General features: G+C 33.5%; 2 protein-coding genes across 2 annotated transcripts; both read right to left on the bottom strand.

The window, feature by feature from the left end:
• Positions 1-9,011: 9,011 nt before the first annotated feature.
• Positions 9,012-22,147, bottom strand: LOC133196738 (uncharacterized). The gene is made up of 5 exons (XM_061332597.1): positions 22,102-22,147; positions 21,835-21,981; positions 21,647-21,745; positions 21,417-21,548; positions 9,012-9,254 (listed from the first exon to the last, which is right to left on the bottom strand). The coding sequence occupies exons 1-5, from the start codon at positions 22,127-22,129 to the stop codon at positions 9,172-9,174; spliced, it is 489 nt and encodes a 162-aa protein (XP_061188581.1). The 5' UTR covers positions 22,130-22,147; the 3' UTR covers positions 9,012-9,171.
• On the bottom strand, positions 12,078-16,729 carry LOC133196082 (uncharacterized). The gene is made up of 2 exons (XM_061332024.1): positions 16,390-16,729; positions 12,078-13,025 (listed from the first exon to the last, which is right to left on the bottom strand). Exons 1-2 carry the CDS (start codon positions 16,727-16,729, stop codon positions 12,433-12,435), a joined length of 933 nt encoding a protein of 310 aa, XP_061188008.1. The 3' UTR covers positions 12,078-12,432.
• Positions 22,148-23,378: the final 1,231 nt, after the last annotated feature.

The raw sequence follows: 23,378 nt of genomic DNA, 5'->3' as shown, positions 1-23,378 counted from the left end.
GTCAGCAGTCTTACGTATTGAATCTGCAGAGGCTATTATTTCTCTGGTACACTTAATGCATCATAATTGATTTGCTAGGATGTGTTATCACTTGTGACTTACTAGAAGTTTCTTGTATTTATAGTATTTTACCTTTGTATTTTTGTGGTAAATCGCCATTATTCTATCTATTTCAACGTCACTTACCAGTCATATCGACATCCTCATCAATAAAATCATTTACAAAAAGTGTTTCTTACTTAGCCAGTACGTTTTATTCAAATGGAACATAATTTATTCAAAAACTTCTACATGAGAAGAAAACATTTGCTGTGTCCCTCAACTTGACATTTAGATATATTGACGGCGTATTATCAATTAACAATAGCTACTTCCATTCATAAGTCAATTCGATATATACTGACACGCAAAAGAAACGCAACACGCAGTAAACTACAAATGTCTGATCTATTTATCTAATGATTATCAAAAATCAATACAGAAAGGTAAACCGTAGATTTGAAAACATCAGAGATTGGATTTAAACGCTGAATGCTATCATTAAACCTTAGAAAGTAGCATAACTGTTAACATACACCCCCCTTCCGATCATTTAATTACAGGGTGCAGGTCCGCCATGCACAACAATTACAGCTCGATTTCTACGATGCATAAGGTTCATCAATCTATTGAAGTGAGCGAAAGAAATTTTCTTTGGAATTTTTAGCGCCTGTTTTTCAGACGCTGAGGTCGAATTTTCTCTAACCTGGTGCATTGTAGAAAGCCTTGGACTTTCGATCCAGCATCTGCAACTCTCCTTTACCTTTATTTTGAGAATTTCCAGCAAGAGTAGTAGTAATACGTGGTTTTAGTCATTTTGAGGAAATCTTGGCATCACTCCGAGAAAATTTTTTTTCGAAATATAAGTGAAATACTTATGAATAACAGATACAAACGCTTGAAACCCAAATAAATGCCAAATGTTTTGTTAAATATGCAATTTTTGATTTCTGTTAAGCGGGCTTAAACTTAACGTCCGGTAATGGGATGAAAATGATTGAACTGTTACATTACCAATTTGGCAAAGTTAAAGATATCCTTACTTTTTAAGCACAAAGCAATGCCCTGTTAAAAATTCCCCCCTCAAATAGGATGTTGCTTTTCAATACATATTCAACGCTTTATAATTTAATAACATTCATTTTTTTTTAAGGTAAATTCGATATATTCCTTAGAATTGGTAAATAAAAGAAAACTCAGAGTTTGCCACAACTGTTTCATATTTGGATTTTTTACAGGAAAAATACGTTACAGGTAACCCAATAACATAACTTTATGAAAAAACTGATTAACTTTTCTATCGTCAATTCCCCTTATTTATGTAGTAATACCACCTGCTTTTGTAGTAGTTTTGTCTCCCAGTTATTTCGATACACAAGAGCATGCTCTACGTAGGAACAATTTCTAAATTGAGGCAAACTATTGACAGATAAAATGATGAAACAAGAATATCAACATTCTCGTTTTAAGACATCATTTCGCAAATTCTATTGTCGATACAATAACTTTGTTTGCAAATACGATTTATCGTTAAGTCTGAATTTTAACTGAAGTTTTTCATACAAATTGTTAGGCCATTATTTTCACACTGAATTGTCTAAAGATTTTTTCCGTTTGCTCGATCTGACAAGGAACACAAGGCGAATATGTCGGCAGGGGATGCTCACTCCTCCATGTCACCCGATCCCACCCCTGACACTCTTAGAGGTCCGTGTTTGCTCTGCTCCGGATTTTTTTGTTTCAATCTAATTTTGAACTTGATCACTTTTTTGTTATCTTCATATTTCAAATTTACAGAAAACATTTTAATCAGTAATTTCGTTTTTAAAAGACGAAAATAAGGAGAATTTTAAAAATAGATTGATTAGTTATTGAGGTCTTACTTCATATTAGTATCCATGTATTAAAAATATTTCTGTGAAATTTAGGCAATGGCAAAAATGCATATAAACTATCTATATAAACAACCCCACGATTTGGTTGTTTAAAATTATTCAAATCTATATCATTGAGCCAATATTGTATTTTGTTTCTATAATCCTTTTCTGTCAAAATATATTCTTATCTAATCAAACCTTAATGATTCCGTCCTTGATTCAGATTTGGAACTTTCAATCCACCTTTTTTTATGCCTCTATGTTTCCTAAGACACTTCCTTTGTCATTTGGAAAGGGGTTGGTAGCACAAGCTTAAGCTTTGTATATGATTTTTTGGGTATTGCAATTAATGTTATATTTAGATTTACGTTAATTAGCGATAAATTCCTCTTTCTATATAGATTCAAGTTGCTCTGAATTCTTCTTATTTTGAATTTGATGATAGAAAGAGTAATTTTCCGCTGCAAACAGAAACAAGTACCAACAGTGAAGAATTATTGACCTCTAAACCATTTTAGTTACAAGATTTTGTCCCGTCACGTGTGCTTTCGCAGTATATATGTGTATGTTTGGGTATTTTTTTAATATCATTTTTCTGAAGTCTTGAAAATGTGAGATAGAATTGACGTCACATTTGTGAATAAAAGATAAGTATCCTATATGTTTTTGGACCAAAATTGAAATGCCTTTCGTTGAGATGTGAGTTTTTTTAGAGCTATCTACAGAACTATGGTAGTAAAAAATTATTCAGTGTTCGTTACACGAAGTGATACAAATTGAATGAAATATAAGCGTTTTAAAATAGAATATTTAGGGAAATTTACATAAACAATTCTGGGCAATGAAGCTGAGAGTTACAACAAATGACACAAAGAGGGAAGTTAATTTTGAAGTATATAAGTTTCAAGTGCCATGTTTTCTATATCAGGGAAGTCAGATATTTCCTGAAATTCCATATCTGACTTGTTTTCCCTTTTCCGTCCTTAATATTTTCAAAATATGATTTTATCCCAAACGTCTCTTTCAATACTTCCCTCTATAGTATAGAGGTTTACTTAAATATTATTATTTTGAATTTATAGCAAATCGATTTTATTTTTCCTTTTGAGAAATGTGCAATATGTAAAAATCGTTACAAAAAAAACAAAGTTTCTTAATAACAAGTGTGGATTTTAAATTACATTCTTTTTGCAATTTTTTTCGATGCAATACCCTTACCAAAGGGGTACATTCAAAACCGTAGCTTCAACGCAGTTCTAGTTAGCGTTACAAAGTTGAGCCATACGATATAGAAAGAAGCGGTGTAAATCAGATGTAGATTGTTAAAAATCGGAAGAATTTTTAGAAAATTTAAAATCACTTTTTTGTTCTTAAGTCAATAACATTAAAATGCACGACGTTTCTACACTTCATGCACATCATCATAGGCTTTTCCATATCAAAAACTGCTGCTTCTTCAATGAAATTGGAACTCAGAAATATTCGTATCCTGTGATTGGTCATCAACAAAATCTGTTAAAAATCACTCTGATTCTACACAAAAGTACTCTAAAGCTGATAATCAAAGGATGGCGGAGTTCCTTTTTGACAACATTTTTGTAGTCTTCGGAGTCCAGGTCTTCAAACAAACTGTTGGAATTTCGATGGGCACTAATTGTGCTCCTTATTTAGCTGACCTGTTTTTACATTCCTATAAAGCAGAATTTATTCAAAAACTTGTACAAGAGAAGAAGAAAACATTCAGTCCTTCAATTCGACATTAAGATACGTGTATATCGACAGTGTTTTTTTTTCCAATTAACAATAACTACTTTCATTCATATGCCGACTCGATATATCCTAGTGAACTTGGAAATAAAGACACAATTGAGTGTGCCATATCTGTTTCATATTTAGATTTTTTCTAGACTTTAGACAATAAAAGCCAATTAACAAGGAAATTGTATGACAAACGATATGAATTCACATTTTCTTACTTTCCTAATTTATACAGAAACATTCCGCTTTCACCCGTATATGGATTTTACATCTCCCAACTTATTAGATACCCAAGAGCATGGTCTGAGTACGATCAAATTTTAAATCGAGGCAGGCTACTGACAGATAAATGGATGTTACAAGAATTTCAACAAACAAGTAAGTATTTTGTAAATTCTATGGTCATTATACTGATCTTATTAACAAATATAAATGTATGATTGGATCGTAGATTTGTTGACGTTTCATACCAATTGTCGGGCCTTTTTATACTAAATTCGACTTTGGAATGTGCTGTCTACCTGGTTTATACATAGGGCTCACGGTTGTGATTGGTCAACAGGAAATGCTTACTTTTCCTAGGCACCCGATCCCACCTCTGGAACTTCCAGGGATCCGTGTTTAATGCCCTTTTCACAGATTTGTATTGTGATCGATCACTGTTACTGTTAGTTATCTTCACTTTTTTCATTTATTAAATATTTTCAATAGATCTAGATATTTACACAGGTACTTGTGGACAGGACCCCCCCCCCCCCAATATACACCCCGAGTCAAAAATTTTTTTTATGTCTTTTTTTCTTGAATTTTTCTTCTAGTACACTTTGACAATGTATTCCATATGAAAAATAAAAAAATAACGTAGAATTAACGTTTTATTGAAAAATAATACCCGCGGTATCATAAAGTAGAGAAGGTGAGTCACTTCCATTTGTTAACACTGGACCCCTCTGGGATATCAGGCCTGAAATATCATTTACTTACTACATGTCACCAAAATGTGTCACGATATCTTGTTTCGGCAGATATTTTTGTCTTTAATCGTGATATTTAATTGCCTAGGCATTCCACAATAAGCATTCATCGTCAAACGTGAAAAATACAACAGGATTTGGAAATGTCAAAGTAAAAATTAAGGAAATGATGCAAAAACGACACCTAGCGTGTAACTCTCGAGTTTCGAGTGTAATAGAATTAAGGGAAAAGCCTTTTACTCGTTTTTGCATCACTTCCTTAATTTCTACTTTGACATTTCCCAATCTTGTAGCATTTTTCACGTTTGAAGATAAATGCTCGGATTATTGTGGAATGTCTAGGCAATTAAATAGCACGATTAAAGACAAAAATATCTGCCGAAACAAGATATCATGACACATTTTGGTGACATGTATTAGGTAAATGATATTTCAGGCCTGATATTCCAGAGGGGTCCAGTGTTAACAAATGGAAGTGACTTACCTTCTCTATTTTATAATACCGCGGGTATGATTTTTCAATAAAACATTAATTTTACGTTATTTTTTTTCATATGGAATACATTGTAAATATGTACTAAGAATAATCTATGAAAAAAGACATATTTTTTTTACCCGTGGTGTAAATCCGGGGGGGGGGGGTCCTGTCCACAAGTACCTGTGGATATTTAGCATAGTGTAAAGATCGGGAATGCAGTCCAGTTTATTTCATTCAAGTTTATGGAAACTGCTTAAATCTCTCTCTCTCTCTCTCTCTCTCTCTCTCTCTCTCTCTGACATTTTTTGAGCATAAATTTTTAGTAAGCATTTACTCCAAGATATGATTTGGAGTAAATCTGCAAAAAAAAAAAACAAACTGTGATCAAACTATGCAGCGTTTACGCCTTTTTGAGTTCGATGGATAGGATTAACTATTTTATCCTATCACATAGGCTTCACACTTTCATAAAATATATACAATGTAAGATAGGATGTGACCGGTCTGCAGGGGATGCTCACTCCTTCATGGCACCTGATCCTACCTCTGATGTTTTTGCTCTGGTCCAGATTTGTATTGATTGAATGCACTTTTATATGTGTACAACGTTATTAAGTAATTTTTAGAGGTTAAAACCTGCTTACTTAATTTGATATTGATTATGATGATATCAGCATCTCACGCTTCGGCGTTATCATAACAACTTTTGTTTTTAAAAGACAGCTGTTATGTGTACAGAAGTCAGTCGATAGTGGGGGATCAACTCAGCATACCTTGTTCCTTTCTTTTTTTAATATATAGTGCTGCTGTGGTTAACATGAATTGATGACAATTCAATGTGCAAAATGTAAAAAAATTGGTAAGGATTCATGCAAAACTTTGGAATATTTTTTTCTTTGTCGAGAGAGTAGGATTCTAGAAGCACTTTTCATGACCCAGTGATACTTCTGAATAATTATTTCCACAGAAAGAAATGAATTATTCCCGGGGTAGTGTTGAACTTTTCAATTTTTCATTAAGGCAATTTGTTCTATTTATAGACGTCGCGTGATGACGTCGTAGTGGAGTGCTTCTTTTAGCCTAAGACTGGCTGACGTCTATACAATGGATAATAATAGTAAATGTTTAATCTATGGCTTTTCCGATTTATCAATGTTACATTTTACGAAAAAGTATAAATTCGCAGAAAAATGATTTGGGTATTACCTTAACATACCATCGAATAAGACAAAGTGGTAAGTAACAACATTAAAAAGTCTAATTACGTTTGACTACATTATCATTACTGAGTGTTATATTGGATTCCGAAACTTCATAAAAACCCTTACAAACAAAGATACATAGCGGGCTCCAGTAAATGTTCTACCAAGCCTCTTTCTTTACTCCTCACTAAGATATTAACAGTAGTGAAGGAGAAACTTCAAGAGTACTGTGAAACAATATATTCGAGAAGTGGTGTAAATCAGATGTGAATACTAAAAAATTCCAAGGAACTTTTGGAACATTTGAAATCACAAAAAATTTTACCAAAATCAACAACAACTTACGACATTTCAACTTTGTATACAACTATTTCCCACGATAAATTAAAGTCCAGACTTTCTGACATCGTTGACAGCTGCTTTTTCAATAAAAATGGAACTCGTAAATTTACTTACCTTGTCATTGGTCATTTACAAAATTATTTGTGTTAAAAAGCACTCTGATTATATACACAAGTACTCTGAAGTTGACATTAAAAAGATGCTCTAGTTTCTGATTGACAATGTCTATGTGGTTTTTGGAGACCAGGTCTTCCAACAATCTATTGGAATTCCCATGGGTACCAATTGCGCCCCGTTATTAGTAGACCTATTTTTGTGTTCATATGAAGCAGAATTTGTTCAAAATCTTTTAAGTGAAAAGAAGAAAACACTTGCTGTGGCCTTCAACTCGACATTTAGATATATCGACGACGTATTGTCAATTAACAATGGTTATTTCCGTTCTTATGACGATACGATATATCCCGGTGAGCTTGAGATAAAAGATACCACAGTCTGACACATCTGTTTCATATTTGATATTTTATTAGAAAAAGACGTTAATGGTAATCTAACAAGCAAGCTTTATCATAAACGTGATGACTTTAATTTTTCAATCGTCAGCTTCCCTTACTTTTGAAGCAATATACCCTTATCACCTGAGTACGGGGTTTATATCTCTCAGTTGGTTCGATACGCCAGAGCATGCTCTACGTATGAACAATTTCTAAAACGAGATAAGTTATTGACAAACAAGTTGATGAAACAAGAATATCAACAGTATTGTTTAATGTCATCATTTCTTAAGTTCTATGGTCGATACAATGACCTTGTCAAATGCTGACTGACGTTTTTCATACTAATTGTTAGGCCATTATTTACACACTGAATTGTCGATAGATTTTTCCGTTATTCCCCGATCATGACAAGGAGCAACGGCGGGTATGACAGGTCGGCAGGGGATGCTCACTCCTCCATGGCACCTGATACCATCTCTGAAGTTTTAAAGGTCCAAGTTTGCTCTGCTCTTATTTTATAATGTTTAATGAACTTTTGAGCTCGAATACTGTTCGTTATCTCCACATATTTCATTCATAACAATTTTGGATCAGATATTATTTAAAGTGGACCATGCAAAAATTGGTCATTTCGTAGATTAAAGTGAAACACAGCTGGTTGTTATAAGTTTTGGTCCATATAACCATTTCAACCTTGATCAGCAAAACCAACAGTGACTGACGATTTAGAAATTACCCCCCAAAACCCGGGTTTCGTCACAATATTATAGAAAAAAAACAAGTTTTTATAACAATATATATAAAAACAATATTTTTAAACTCGTTACAGCTGTATTATAAAAAATAATAATATATGTCATATTAGATACTGTTATTCTTCAAATCAACTCTACACCTATACAAGGTTTAACTTTTTGTATGAATTCTTTCATCTCCATATTTAACGGTTTTTAAATAAAATATCCACTGTTAAGAAATCATAGTATATTTTTAAAAAATACTTAGAAGATACCTTTAAAAAACATACAAATTATATCAAAAATACACTGTATAATAGAAAACTAATGGCATATAAACAGACAAGTATGCATACTTTTCATATTAGAACTTGCACTTCCAGATTTTGTTTGTAAAGGTACAAATTTCTCATTTCTTCTTTTTGTCCTTTGATCGCAGCACAGGTAAAGCTATTAAAAAGAAGCGTGGCCTAATTTGTAAGGGAAATATTAACTATGGCATCATACAAAACTAATAATTCTTAAAAATTCCACAAAATGAAATGATTTGCTGTTTTAAACTGTAAGAAACCATCAAACTACATCAAAACTTACCACAACATGCTGTTTTGTTATTAGATTAGTTTTTTTAGCAAGGTATAAACAGGTCACAGGTCGCAATGCACGAGTCGATGTGACGTCATTTCATAAAACTTGACGCAGCGAAAAAAGTATTTTATAATTAAATAAAATTTTATTTGCAGATATCTTAAAGGCCATTAACTTGTATGCAATGTCTTTTTTATGATTTTATTCACATATTTTCCGTACATTTCCTATTTAATTGATTTCGTTGTATATTTGTATGCAAGTACATAGGAGGGTAATGTAAGGGTCTCAATAAATCGATCTAGTGCAATGGCATACACTCAATCGATCATAGTAAGATTTTACAAATAATTGAATTAATTATTCCTATATCTAATACCGTTGACCAGCAAAAAATGGAGTATGCAGTCAAACAAACATGATTTTAACAATGAAATAGCAGAATCTTTATAGGATCGCAGCACTTTTCAGAATGAAACAATGCATGTTAAAAATATTTAATATATAATTTTCCTCAAAATATAGTTAATAACGATATATACATTTGTCCGATATAAATAACATACTAAAAATAATCGCAATCCTGATTTTGAATATATTTTTAAATCACAAAAATTGCCGATATTTCCACTGCATACCTTAACTGTACTGCGATCAGATTCAAATATTGAACCAATATTTAGATAATGAAGGAAATCATAGAAATAAGAGTGGCACTTATTAATAACCAGATCATCTTTATTCTTTCGAGTTTTGTTGAACCTGAAAAAAAGAAAAAAATACATTGTTACGAGGATTATTAAAATGTCAACTACAGTCCCGCTGGACGCGTCATTACTGGTGATGTTAATATAGTTGAAAGTGAAGACCTTAAAGCAATCATTGTAAAAGGCTCTAAATACAGGGAGTCCCGATCTTTTAATTGGCGACAGAACTTTATTTCCATTATTAATTCTGTCGAAAATTATGCCAAACGTTGGACTAAATATGAAAAGGAAGACCTGAACACTTTGTCAGAATGGATTAAGTGTTTTAGATATATATTAAAGATTCGTATTAGAAAATTAAAAGGCAAAATGCAAACCATCTACCCTTCCGTTTTTACTAAACTGGAAGTGATGAAAGAGTTAGAGCAACTACACGAAAAATATGCTATGGTTCCAGCAGACGAGGCTGATAACAATGTCGTCTTTGTTTGTAAGGCTCATTATAAAAAAAAATTATTTTGGAAGAACTTCGTTTTAATTCTACGTCTGAATATCCTACATATACTCACAGTTCACTTTCTAAAGAAGAAATTCCACAAAATCATATTTCAGTGTTAAATACTTTTAATATACCTGTCAACCAACGTCAGTCTGTACTGGATTCGTAAACTTCATAAAAATCCTAACAAATAAAGATACATTGCTTGGTCCAGCAAATGCTCCATCAAGCCCTTATCGTTAATCCTTACAAAAATATTAACTGCTGAAACTTCAGACGCACTGTGCTATAGCTTATTCTAGAAGTGGTGTAAATCAAATGTGGATCCTCAAAAACTCGAAAAAACTATTAGAAATTTTAACATCAACAAATTTTTCAAAAGTCTATAACATCAAAACTTACGACTTCTCTACACTTTATTGGACAAATCCTCAGGATAAATTATTGATATCATAGACAACTGCTTCTTAAATAAATACGGAACTCGGAAATTTTCACATTTTGTGATTGGTCATCAGCAAAATTACTTCGTTAAAAACCACTCTAATTGTACACACTAGTACTTTGAAGTTGACTGTTGGAATTCCATTGGACATTAATTGTGCTCTTTCATTAGCTGACCTATTTTTATGTTCTTTTGAAGCAAAATTTATTCAAAATTGTCAACACGAAAAAAGAAAAAAAAACTAGCTTTGGCCTTCAATTCGACATTCAGATATATCGACGATGTTTTACCAATTAATAATACTTATTTTCATTCGTATGTCGACTCGATATATTCCAGTGAATTAAAATAAAAGACACAACAGAGTATGCCACATCTGTTTCATATTAAGATGTTTTATCGACTATAAACGATAAAAGGCAATTAACAACTAAATTGTATGACAAACAAGATGGCTTCAACTTTTCCATCGTCAACTTTGAAATCCCTATTTATGTAGTAATATTCCGCTATCACATGTATATGGTGTTCATGTCTATAACTAATTCGCTACTCAAGAGCTTTCTCTGAGTACGATCAATTTTTAAAACGAAGCTGGCTATTTACTGATATGTTGATGTTACAGGGATTTCAACAGCCTCGTTTAAAGTCAGCATTTCGTTTTGTTTTGTTTGTTCGTTGTTTAACGTCCCTCTCGAGAAATTTTTACTCATATGGAGACGCCACCATTTGCTGGTGGAGGGCTGCAAATTTATAACTTTACTTCGCACTTAGGGCCATTGAGCAATGAGGGATCTTTTTCGTGCCAACACCTACTGCGACACAGGACCTTGGTTTATACGGTCTCATCCGAACGACCGGTCTCCACGTCCCGCAGTGGGATTTGAACCCGCGACGTAAGGATCAGCTCCTTAATCCTCGACTCTAGAGCGAACGCTCTAACCACGCGGTCGACATGTGTAGGGATGATTGTTTAGAGTGTTTATGTATTTATATTAAATTCATGTCATTTTATTAAGTTGGTCCTCAATTTATAGGTAGTTGAGTCTTAAGTCGTGTATATCAGGAGTAATTATTAATTATTTCGAAATTCCTAACACTAATAAGAACACTTTATTAAAGGTTGATAACCTCAGCTTTTGAATTTTTCTTATGCAAGACACTTCATAAATGTACCTTGTAGAATTTGGAAGAATAATACAACTCATATTGGCGGAACTGTCATGGCTTTTTATTACAAATTACATTCACAGTTAACATGCCACTCGCATGTTCATGCCCTATGCGCCGATCTTACCACTTGTAAGCTTTTGGCAGCATAGCATTCACAAATATTAAACAAACCATATCAGAGCTGGGGGACCTGGAGACAACAGTATCCCTCAGCAAATGGTTACTTGTCAAAATTGCGCTAACACAAAACAGTCAGGATTATCACATTCACAGCGAAGTCCACAGTATTCTTCATCAGTATATAAGCCATGACGATTTCTGAAATTGAAAGAAAGCACACAGCAGAAAAGGAACCAAAAACATTTATTTAATAAATTTAAAAACTCAAACCAACCATAATATTTAAGGGAGGGAAGGGAGGGGATTTCGTCTGCTCTGAACAAGATGGGGAGTTGAAAAGACCTAGCGCATGCTCATTAATGCTGATGTATTATTAACCATAGAATCGTCATGATAGGACCATATAATTCCGGAAAACGGGTTGCTCTTTGTAAGCAATACGTAATTTCAAAATGGAAAGCAATAAGCGTCATTCTCAATAACTGTATTTATCTTTTAGGGATAAATCTGATTATTTCGAAATTCCTAACACTAATAAGAACACTTTATTAAAGGTTGATAACCTCAGCTTTTGAATTTTTCTTATGCAAGACACTTCATAAATGTACCTTGTAGAATTTGGAAGAATAATACAACTCATATTGGCGGAACTGTCATGGCTTTTTATTACAAATTACATTCACAGTTAACATGCCACTCGCATGTTCATGCCCTATGCGCCGATCTTACCACTTGTAAGCTTTTGGCAGCATAGCATTCACAAATATTAAACAAACCATATCAGAGCTGGGGGACCTGGAGACAACAGTATCCCTCAGCAAATGGTTACTTGTCAAAATTGCGCCAATTGGATTTCAAGCATAATGAAATCCAACCGCCATCAAAGCGGCTGAATTTTGACCACAGGTAAAATATACCATTCACAAATTACACACAAATTATTTCATAACATCTTCATAAAGCCACAACAGTTCCAATTCCAAAATTATGCACTGTTCACTTTGATGGATAAACAAAACCATTACCAGAGCAAAATTGCCTAAGAGCAGCCTGCATTGTTGACAAAAAGACATAATTACCTAAGGGAGATAAGTGAACTCCATCATTAAGAAAGAGTTTACTTTGAACAATACTGATGTCAGGGTACTTAATTGAAGCACCACCTGACTTTAAAACAAAGCTAGCAATAGAACTATTAATCCTAGATCTTGATTTCTCTGCAGCAACATTTGAAATTGAATGACGCCAATATACCCTGGGCAAAATATGTGACCAGACAATGCATGTCAAAGGCATAACCAAACTCAACTTGTTGATAACAGTTTTCATAAATTTTTGTTGTCTTCGTAATGGGTTATTAAGTTTGGCAATGTCATTACCACCTACATGGATAACAAGAAACCTCGGATGTGGCTTTGTAGAGGACAGGTCAGAAATGACCTCAGAGAATTTGGCAAAACTCAACCCTGGTATTCCCTTCCATAACACTTTTACCCCTGGTAAAGAAAGGTCTGTGCCAAATTCCGGAGAACTCAAAGAAAATTGTTCTGCTCTTTTAATAAGGGATGATCCCACAATCCAGATTGAATCTACAAGATTTATGAACAATACATAAGCAATGATTACAATCTACACAATTATGCACTTGAAAACAGCAATCAAATGAATCCAACTCCAATTATAATTTTGATATCAGGTTAACAACAATATGAAAATGATGTAACCATCATAATAGCATTATTTGCATCTAAAATGTAATCAACTTAGGTCTGAGATAATGTTTATATGCATCTGACACCCATCTTCCCTTTCTTTGAATTTCTTGTTCAGATATGCCCGACAAATACATGTGAGTAGCAGCTCCTATTCTAAAAGAGTGCGTTTTGAAAGTTTTTGTTTCAATACCTAAAAATCTCAATGCTTTGTGTAATACACTTGAAAACTGGTATGCCGATAATGGTGTACCATTGATATGACAAAATAGAGGGCCATCCACCAGAGATCTGAATTGCAAGAAAGTTTCTAACAAATTAAAACACACTGTTGACTCTACTGATTTGCTGATAGTAATGACTAAACCTTTTCCACTCTGATCTGTTTTAGAAAAACGCAACTTTAATTTGATATTTTCATTACTTAACTGTAAATCTGAAAGGTGAAGTACATTTCTTCGACTCTTATTTGATGCTACTGCCATTTCACTTATTCTAAGAAGACCAAAAAATGCAGTTGCAAATGTAGACCCAAATAAGAAGTGCTCATATTTTGAATGTGTAACCATAGGTAAAACATCCAAAATTTTTAGTAAAAGCTGATATGTTACAGGACTTCTGATGTCCTTTGTAGGCTTAGATCTTCTTAAACCTGTTAACATTTTTTGCACAATGAAAGATTTGACTGGATTGTCCAATCCGTGCACTTGCAAACTGTGACTCAGGGCTGATAAATATACATTAGCTGTAGAATGAGAAAGATTTTTTGATGCTAGAAAAGCCACAAAATTGATTACATGATCTACTGGAGGTGGCCAAGATAGAGGCAAATTAAATTGTAATCTGAAGTCATTAAATACAACCATGGCTTTGTCATATGCAATTTTTGTGTTGTTGGAGAGGTTAGCTTCTATTAAATGATTGACATGCCCTTCAAAAGGTTCCAAAATTGAATAGGTACTTGATAAGGATGGCAATCTGCCCATGGTGCTAACTGCCTGAATCTGTTCCACTGCAATCGAGAAATTGAATCTGCTATCTCATTTATACAACCTCTTACATGAACTGCTTTAAACTGAATATTAAACTTCAAAGAAAGCAATACTAATTCTCTCATCAAAATTATTACCCGTTTATTCTTAGATGTTTTCCGATTCAAGATTTCAACCAAAGCTATATTGTCAACATGCAAAATTAATTTCTTATTTTGTAATTTGTCTGACCACAAGTAAAATCCTAAAACTATAGGAACAAACTCTAAAAAAGTGATGTCTTTTCTTATATCAACATTCCACTCCTGTGGCCAACAGAGATAAGACCAGGAAGTACCAAAAACCACACCACAACCCACTGAACCTGAGCTATCTGAATAAAATTGTACATTTTTGTCAGATTCCCATTCCAATTCTGGAAATTTTGTTGTTCCATTAAATTCATCAAGAAATGTTAACCACATTTGGAGGTCACTATGTATTTCTTTGGAAAGTCGTACAAAGTGATGTGGCTTAGAAACACCAGACATTAAACCATATAAGCGGCATGTAAATGCTCTACCTGCTGGCAAGGCCTTTGTAATAAAAGCTAATGAGCCAGCTAAAGACTGAAGCTGCCTTAATGTAATCTTAGATTTCCCTTGAATTTCAAGTATTTCTTTTTGTAAAGATTCTACTTTATCCTTTGGAATGAAAATTGACTGATTAACTGAGTCTATACCTAAACCTAAGAACACTATATATGTTGTTGGACCTTCAGTTTTTTCCTCTGAAAGAGGAACACCTAATCTTTTACAGATATTTTGAAAAAAATCCATCATATATTTACAATTGTTTGTTCCATGAGCTCCAGCAAATAAAAAATCATCTAAGTAATGAACAATATTTTTCAAGTTGGTGTTATACTCTACCACCCATTGTAAAAAACTGGAAAATTTTTCAAACAAAGCACACGATATGGCACAACCCATAGGTAAACATTTGTCTACATAATATTTATCACGAAACTTAAAACCAAGCAGACTAAAATCTTCGGGTCTAATTGGTAACAACCTAAATGCATTTGAAATATCCATTTTCCCTAATTGTGCATTTGTCCCCAGTTTTTGTACCATGCTAACGGCTTGATCGAAAGATGAATAATTAACTGAACAAATTTCAGGATTAATGAATTCGTTAATACTCTTTCCATGTGGAGCAGATAAATTGGTGATTAACCTCCAACCACCCTGTTTTTTAGGTAAAACTCCTATTGGGCTGCAATGAAAATTTTGAAATGGGGGGGCATCAAATGGACCCATTATGCGACCTAGGTCAATTTCTTTGTTCAGTTTAGCTAACAATTCATCTTTATGCTCTAATGCTGAAACCATATTTTTACAAGATACTGGATCCCGCGGACCCTCATAGTTCAATGAGAAACCAAATGTAAACCCATGTAAAAGTTGATTTGCCTCAGTTTTTTCTGGATAATCTTGTAACAAAATGTTTAAAGTGGTAACATTGATCGGTGTAAAACCTAGATCCCAAAGGCATGGATCTTTATTGCCGAAATGGCCTTGAAAATCTTGATTGGGTCACATTGGGATTGATGTTTTGACGACCGACATTGTGAGTAGCCCCTTTTGATGTACTATGGCTGGTTTGATTACTGTAACAGTTGATGGAGGGATGGTTTTTGCCGCAGTTAAGACAAGAGTGTGAAAATCTACAATCTTTTTTAAGACATGAACCCTTCAAGTTGAAATCATAACAACGCTTGTGCTGGTGCAAATTAGAAGTAGGCTTGCGTTCAGCGACTGCTGCCTGACCCATGTAAATCAACCATAATTCTGCATCAATGTTTTCCCAACTGATCATACTATTTTTTGAGCGCCTAAGTCTAAACTGAATGTCATAATCCCTCCACCCTAGTGTAGTAGACCGAGAAGCCCCTAGCCTTATTGAACTGATATACTTTATTATGCCCTGAATGTGCTGTGGAAACTTTTTTAAGTAGATGGCAGCATAAATCAAAAAGGAATCAGTCCATTCCGAAATGTTTGCAATTTTTCTATCCTTAGATTTATTTTTTATTTTAATTTCTCCATCTTCAAACACAAGCAGTTGCTGAATTTCAGCAGCTGGATCTAAATGCAATAACCTAGCAAGATCTATATACTCATTATTCCAAATTTTTTCCTGTGTTGTCAATGGTATATTAGCCCCAAGATCTGATGTAATACTGACTAGGGGATTAACATGCATACCTGGCTGATACACAACATTTTTTGTTGCTGTAGTCATAGAGGTGTCTTGAAGCAGAGGCTGCACATCTGGAATATTTTGAGATGCGGCAACACTAAAGGTCTGTTGCAGCTGAGGCTGGTCACCTGTGATGTTCACTGGCAGTGTGGCATTCACGGGACTGACCTCGGATGTGTCTTGTAGGCCACAGGTAGGAGCATAAATCACTTGGCTACCACTTCCCGCATGCTGTATTTGTGAGGACTCTTGTGTTGGTTGCACCGGGCGCGCCGAGGGGCCGGAAGCACGTGCAGGGCGTCTGGCATAAGGCGATTTTGTCTTGGATCTCCTTGTAGATCCCATTCTCAACAATCCAGTGCTCATTTTCTTGCAAATAATGAATAAAACCGTCAAAGATTTTCTTACTCCCAATTATTAATATTCCAACATGTGTTCTATTTAATCAAGCAATGAAAATAAAATTCTGTTGTTTTACATTACTATTTTCTAACAAATAAGTCAATAAATTTTAAACAAATTCCTTAAATATGAATTAATATGTTCGTCTTATGCGATTTTCATACTTGAATTTCTTCGATTGATACAATACTTAACCGATGATACTTGATTTATTTTTGAACACCGATGATTTCGTCTGCTCTGAACAAGATGGGGAGTTGAAAAGACCTAGCGCATGCTCATTAATGCTGATGTTTTATTAACCATAGAATCGTCATGATAGGACCATATAATTCCGGAAAACGGGTTGCTCTTTGTAAGCAATACGTAATTTCAAAATAGAAAGCAATAAGCGTCATTCTCAATAACTGTATTTATCTTTTAGGGATAAATCTGATTATGTATAAAATGCAATACTGTGTTTAATGTCAGTTCATTAGTCACCTAGTCATACAGGTTCTTTTAAGTGCCAAGTATGCATCTGGGATATATTGTGAATTGTGTGTACATGCATACTGTTCAGTAATGTTTGTTGTATCCATGCTTGATATCTTTGTAATTCTGTTTTTGTATTTGTTACAGCCTTTTATACGCACGCTTTTTAATAAACTGTTCTACCCGATACCTAGTGTTTTTCTAGGACTTTTTGGATTGTGTGTGACCAGGGTTTTATTGGCTGTGTCTGGGCAGGTACACTAACATTGCAATTGGCCTACATTTTTGTTGTTTCTTTCATATTAATTAAGGAAATGTATAAAGTTTTTCTTATTTTATTTAAAAAAAACTGTACAATGTAGGCTTAAACATATACTGACAGAAACACTGATCAAAACGTGAAAAGAGACTATTTTGTTCCTCACACAAATAATCAAAAGAAAAAAAAAATATTATGATGAAGCTCCATCCTATTGAAATTTAGGTAAAAAAAATAAATAAATAAAACTTACCCTGACCTAACCCAAAAGCAAATGACTGCTCCCATAACTGACATTATTATTTTTCTTTTAAGTTGTAAACATAAAATCACTAGTAGTTTTTATTTCTTAGATAATTTGCGTATGATCACTGAACGTCACATAATTTGAATGTTGTATTACAATCTAGCTATTTTCAATAGATATTTCACATAAAAATAATTAAATTGCACAAAACTGGCAATCAGTTCGACATGCAAAAATTTGTATATTTCAGTGTAATTAAATAAATTATCATGATGCAAATAATTGTAACACCTGCCTAAAATCGTAAATTGCAAATTCTACAATGCACGTCATGATAACTATTACATGTACGCCCATTTATTATTTATAATCAATAATAATCTTGGTGCAAAATTAAAATAATGTGATCAGATCGACTGACAAGATTATAATTTGGAAGCGTAAAGAAATAATGTGTCCACATTGACTGACAAGATTATAATTGTTGAGTGAGAATAACTATCATAATTTTAGGGCAAAATAAAAATAATGTGTACACATGGACAGAGAAGATTGTTGCAGGAAAATAATAATGTTTTTAAAAAGCAAGATTTCTATTCTGGGACGAGATAACTATTTTTGGTATAATTATACAGTACCAACCAGACCCAACCTGACACAAAGCAGTCCCAGAGCAGTCCCGGGGACTGCTTTTTGGGACTGCTCTGGGACTGCTAAAGCAGTCCCAGAGCAGTACCACAGCGGTCCCAGAGCAGTACCAGCGGTCCCAGAAAGCAGTCCCAGCAGTCCCAGAAAGCAGTCCCAGTGGGCGGGGTTAATTAATTTAATGGGCGGAGCTTACTCAGAAATGAGATTACCAATAAACAATGTAACTATAAAATGCAGTTGAAATTGATGATCCATTTCTTTCTGAGCAGTATCAATTCTCATGCGACAGTCATTTTTTAACTGTTAAGAAAATCACACTACGCGTATAGAAACAAATAATAAATATTGAACAAAGAAGACGTTCACACCTATAAATAACATGAATATTTAAACACAGTTTTGTGGTATATTAATTTTTCACCAAAATTAATCAATTTCTAAATTACTGTGATTGATATTGGTTTCCATATTTATTTATTTTTAATTTTTTTTTATAGCTAATTAAGCTTGAGTTATTTATTTTCTATCAAAACTAGCTTTAAATAGGCCTTATAATTATAGAGCAAGGCCGATATCCATACTATACTCTGAATGCAGTTTTCTTAAGTACTAAAGCTTTTAAAAAATTCTTTGTGTATTATATTTCAGTCATGATTATTTTCACTGACTTGCCAATTTAATTATCGTTAAATTATCTATGAAACAAAAAACAATAATACTTTTATTATATAAACGTTTGAGTGTACATGTACATCTGTAAATCACGCGAATGGAACCCTCAGATTATGTTCAAAATTAATTAATCCCGAAATAAATTTATACACATTTATTGAAACAAAGATTTTTTGTAGTACATAGATTGAAATTAGTGTCATTGTTGACCAGCATGTTCAGTGATGTGTAACACTGATACCCAAATAACATGCATTGACTTTCTGCTAATCATGCCCGAAGGCGATTGAAACTTCAGGTGTTGACACCATTTTATACATTTGTATTGCTTTTTATTAATCGGTCAGGAAAACACAAACAAAACAAGTAAGAAATAAGTCACAATTCCCAATATTTTAAAATGTTTATAAATTTACTCTTTTAATCACTTGTTTATAAATCAAAAACAAATTCATAAATAAATCCCCCAATAATTGTTCACAAATATAATTTTTTAAATGACTGAAGAATGGTAGAATAATTTTATTTCATGGTCATTTAATAAATTATTAAGTTTTATTTGAGGGCGGTAAAAAATAGCATGGAATGCTCTTTTTAGCATGCATATGGTTTTAGCTTTAATTTCAATTTTTAAAAAAAAATCCAGTACAGTACGTCCCTCTGAATGTCTTATTGTAATGACAAGTTTGTTTGTTTGTTTTTTTTTTTTTTTGCTTGTGTGTTTGTTTTTAAATAGTGCTAATGCAAACTTTGAGTACATTCCGTAATATTGACAGCATTAATTAATTAAATAGGCCTCGATATTTTTTTTCAAACACCTGTATTAAAGTTTAAATTAGCATTAATTAATTAAATAGGCCTAGATATATTTTTTTTCAAACATCTGTATAAAAAGTTTAATTTAAAGGTTAAAAGTCATCTCCTGACTTCCCTTTTAACTACTTTCATTTTTTAAAATTAATTCTAGACTACAATTGTGTAAATTTACAGCCCCTGAAGACATTTAGTAATTACATGTATATCTATCTCTACTTATTAAATTGTTGTAAAAAATCCTTGATTTTTTTTTTATTCTTTATCTTAAACACCTCTCTGCTGAAAGTAAACAAAACAACAACAGAGAGCCTGCAAATTCAGAATACACAAGGGGCGGAGCTATCATGTCACTCAGAACCTTTTTCATGCATGAGTGAACAAAGCAGTCCCAGAAAGCAGTCCCAGGGACTGCTGGGTCTGCTTTCTAGAGCAGTCCCACAGCAGTCCCAGAGCAGTCCCACAGCGGTCCCAGAGCAGTCCCACAGCAGTCCCAGAGCGGTCCCAAAGCAGTCCCGGGGACTGCTTTCTGGGACTGCTTAGGTGTCAGGTTGGGTCTGGTTGGTACTGTATAGGGGAAAATAGTAATAATGTGGGGGTACCCTACGGCTTTCCATATTCCTCAGACTGTTTGCTAATATTGAGAGGAATCACATTGAATAGATTGTAAATGTAAAATTGTTCTGTAGCTTTGAAGAAAGGTATACTTCATGTCATTATTTTTTAAATCATGATCAGTACATTTTAGAAGTTTGAAAGACCCATGTAGTGTGTATTTAAACTGGGAAAAGCGTTTTGACTGTATATCTTGTCATATCATGTTAACTCTCACCTCTGCTTAGTTATCTTCCTTTGCTCTGGTGTATATCCCGCGCCGTCTTGACGACGCGCCATGACGACTAAGATGGATCATTTGTACATGTTAGAAACCTCAGCAAATGCCAACATTTTTACCAGAAGTGGTGCCTTACATCTCTTAGACCTTCATCATTACAGTATGGTGGCATATTACTGCCCCCGTCATCTTATATAAATATGATATGTCAAAATGCAACAAAAAAAATACATATCAACATGCAAGTCTATTACATTAACATGAAGGATGATTACGTTGACATGCAATTTACCAATATGTTTACAGAATCCAATTTTAATATAGGTAAATTCACTTACTCAAGCCAGTATCTGACACCATGCATGTAAGACGTAAACGTGCAATTTATCAATGCTGACATGCGAATTTTTTATGTCATGTCAATATACGTGTAGGTTCAAAAGCATGTCTACATAATTATCTTGACATAAATAAGTCGGAATTTATTATCTATTTTTGGCCAAATGTAGAAAAAAATCAAATGTTTTATTAATGTGGAAAGTCTAGTGCAGTTGCTTATATTCCTTATGATTTCCAAAATGTTTGATTTCAGAGAGCTTGGAATCATTCAATTATATAATAAAGAAAATTACTTTTATTAGAGAAATTATCATTTTGTATCATGCTTTTGATTATAATTTACCATTTCCACTGAGTGTTGTTCCTTCGGAGCAACGTCCTTCAAAACTTTTACTTGTAGAACCAACACAAGATATAGGATCAATATTAATAACACTAATTGTTATCTTTAATTCAGATTGTTTTTCTGGGGTTTCTGCAAGATAAAATAGTGACTGAAAGGCGGTACCAGAAAAAAACTAGCTTGACTCGGTTATATCTCAAGTTTTGTTTAGATGGTTTAAAATATCTAACCTAATCGTCTGCATCCATCTTCAAAATAATTATTGCAAACAACAAATTCTGTGTCCAAAGCTCCTCTATGTACCAGACACTCTGTAGGTGGGGGGATTTCTATATAGATGTGACAGATAGGCTGTATTTAGTAAATACACAAACATACATGCTTAGACAATCAGATAACTTCTTCAAAAAAAAAATACCTCTGATAGATTTTGCTGAAAAGTCTCCAATTATGTACTTTTGTCCCGGTATTAAATTCCAGATAAGTGCTTTGATGGATAAAATGCTTTCATTAAGCTGCACAGGTCTAACACAAAACTCACATCCCATCCGAGAAGAAGCACAATCTTATTTTAAAACAACAAACATGTTTTTTTTTTCATTAAAAACCATGCTGCATGTAAATATTTCTATCAGAAAATTATGCTTTAATGTTCAATTGAAAACTAACTTAATTTGTCACTTACCCGAACATGTTTTGTTTTTTTCTACCATTTCTACTTGCAGAGTTACGGTATCTGGTAAAAGTTACATCTTTAGTCATTTGTTAAAGAATAAAAAAAAAATCTTTCTCTAAAGTTTTCTACATTGATTAGATATCCCTATTATATTATTTTTATTTCTACATTAAAAACTACAGTATTGTGCCAGTAGTGTTCGTCCAAAGTCGCGTTGCGTATTGCATTGCGTAGTTTTTGTGTTTAAGCATCTATGACTTTATCTGTGTACTATAAATAAACGAAGGTACTATTGTCGGTGAAAAGGACGCTATTTTAATAATGCCCTCGTGACTATCACGTGACAAATTTACACGTCACAAATTCTCGTCTGCTGTGCATATTGTCAATGTGAACAATATAGCTACTACTCGAAGAGAATAATGATGTCAAAGAAGTAGTTGTTTCTTGGTATCAGACGGGACTGAAACAGCAAGAAATATATCGAAGATTGGGAATACCCCGAACAACAATAACATCTGTAATAGATCGTTTTCGGAAGCGAGGTAGTATAGAAAATATTCCAAGAAAAGGGAAACATTCAAAACTAGATGAAAGAGATGCACGACAACTTTGGAGGACAGTAAAAGAAAACAGAAAACAAAGTTTGTCTGATATTACTGCCTTATTTAACCAACATAGAGAATCTACTGTTTCAAAACGGACTGTGCAGGGAACTTTGTATAGGCAGTATATTTTAGGAGAGTTGTAAGAAAACGAATCAGAATTCGTGAAGTCAATCGTTAAGCTTGGCTTTCTTGGTGCAGAGGAAACCGTTACTAAACTGTCGACAATTACGGGCAGAGAGTAATATTCAGTGATGAATGTTAAGTGGACATTGGATCTGATAGTCACGTATTATTTGGAGAAAGGTCGGCGAGGACTGGCTACCCTGTTGTTTATTGCAACCTCCAACACCTAAGTTCAGTTTTATGGTATGGGGATGTGTAACATTTAATGGTGTAGTCACACTTATACTGTCATAGATGGCAATATACCGTATAAGCAGAAATTTTAGCAAGGATTTAATTTTGGCTAAATTTAGATATAATATATACCGATTTATTCTGGATAAATCGCTAAATTTTCCCTCTAAAATTTTCACTTATACGGTAAATGTACAGAAATATATTGATATCATTGATGAACACTTGTGGCCGGTTATTATGCGTCATTTTCCTCAGAATAATTACATCTTCTAAGACGACGATGTACCCATACATAAAGCCCGTTTAGTGCAAGAATAC

The sequence above is a fragment of the Saccostrea echinata genome, unplaced genomic scaffold (genome assembly GCF_033153115.1).
Source record: "Saccostrea echinata isolate AGI-Se365-2 ecotype Australia unplaced genomic scaffold, CSIRO_AGI_Sech_v1 ptg000030l, whole genome shotgun sequence".
NCBI classification, from domain to species: domain Eukaryota; kingdom Metazoa; phylum Mollusca; class Bivalvia; order Ostreida; family Ostreidae; genus Saccostrea; species Saccostrea echinata.
Note: the sequence above shows the minus strand (reverse complement) of the source record. Positions and strands in the feature narration are given on the sequence as shown.

What these genes read in the sequence shown, in the direction of transcription:
- LOC133196082 (XM_061332024.1), bottom strand. Translation starts at nt 16,729, where the DNA reads ATGGGATCTACAAGGAGATCCAAGACAAAATCGCCTTATGCCAGACGC. An exon ending in AAATGTTGTGTATCAGCCAG is followed by an intron (nt 13,026 to 16,389) that starts GTATGCATGTTA and finishes TAAATCTTGTAG; the next exon opens with ATTCAATCTGGATTGTGGGA.
- LOC133196738 (XM_061332597.1), bottom strand. Translation starts at nt 22,129, where the DNA reads ATGGTAGAAAAAAACAAAACATGTTCGG. An exon ending in TTCAGCAAAATCTATCAGAG is followed by an intron (nt 21,746 to 21,834) that starts GTATTTTTTTTT and finishes ACATCTATATAG; the next exon opens with AAATCCCCCCACCTACAGAG. An exon ending in AACAACACTCAGTGGAAATG is followed by an intron (nt 9,255 to 21,416) that starts GTAAATTATAAT and finishes TCTTTTTTTCAG; the next exon opens with GTTCAACAAAACTCGAAAGA.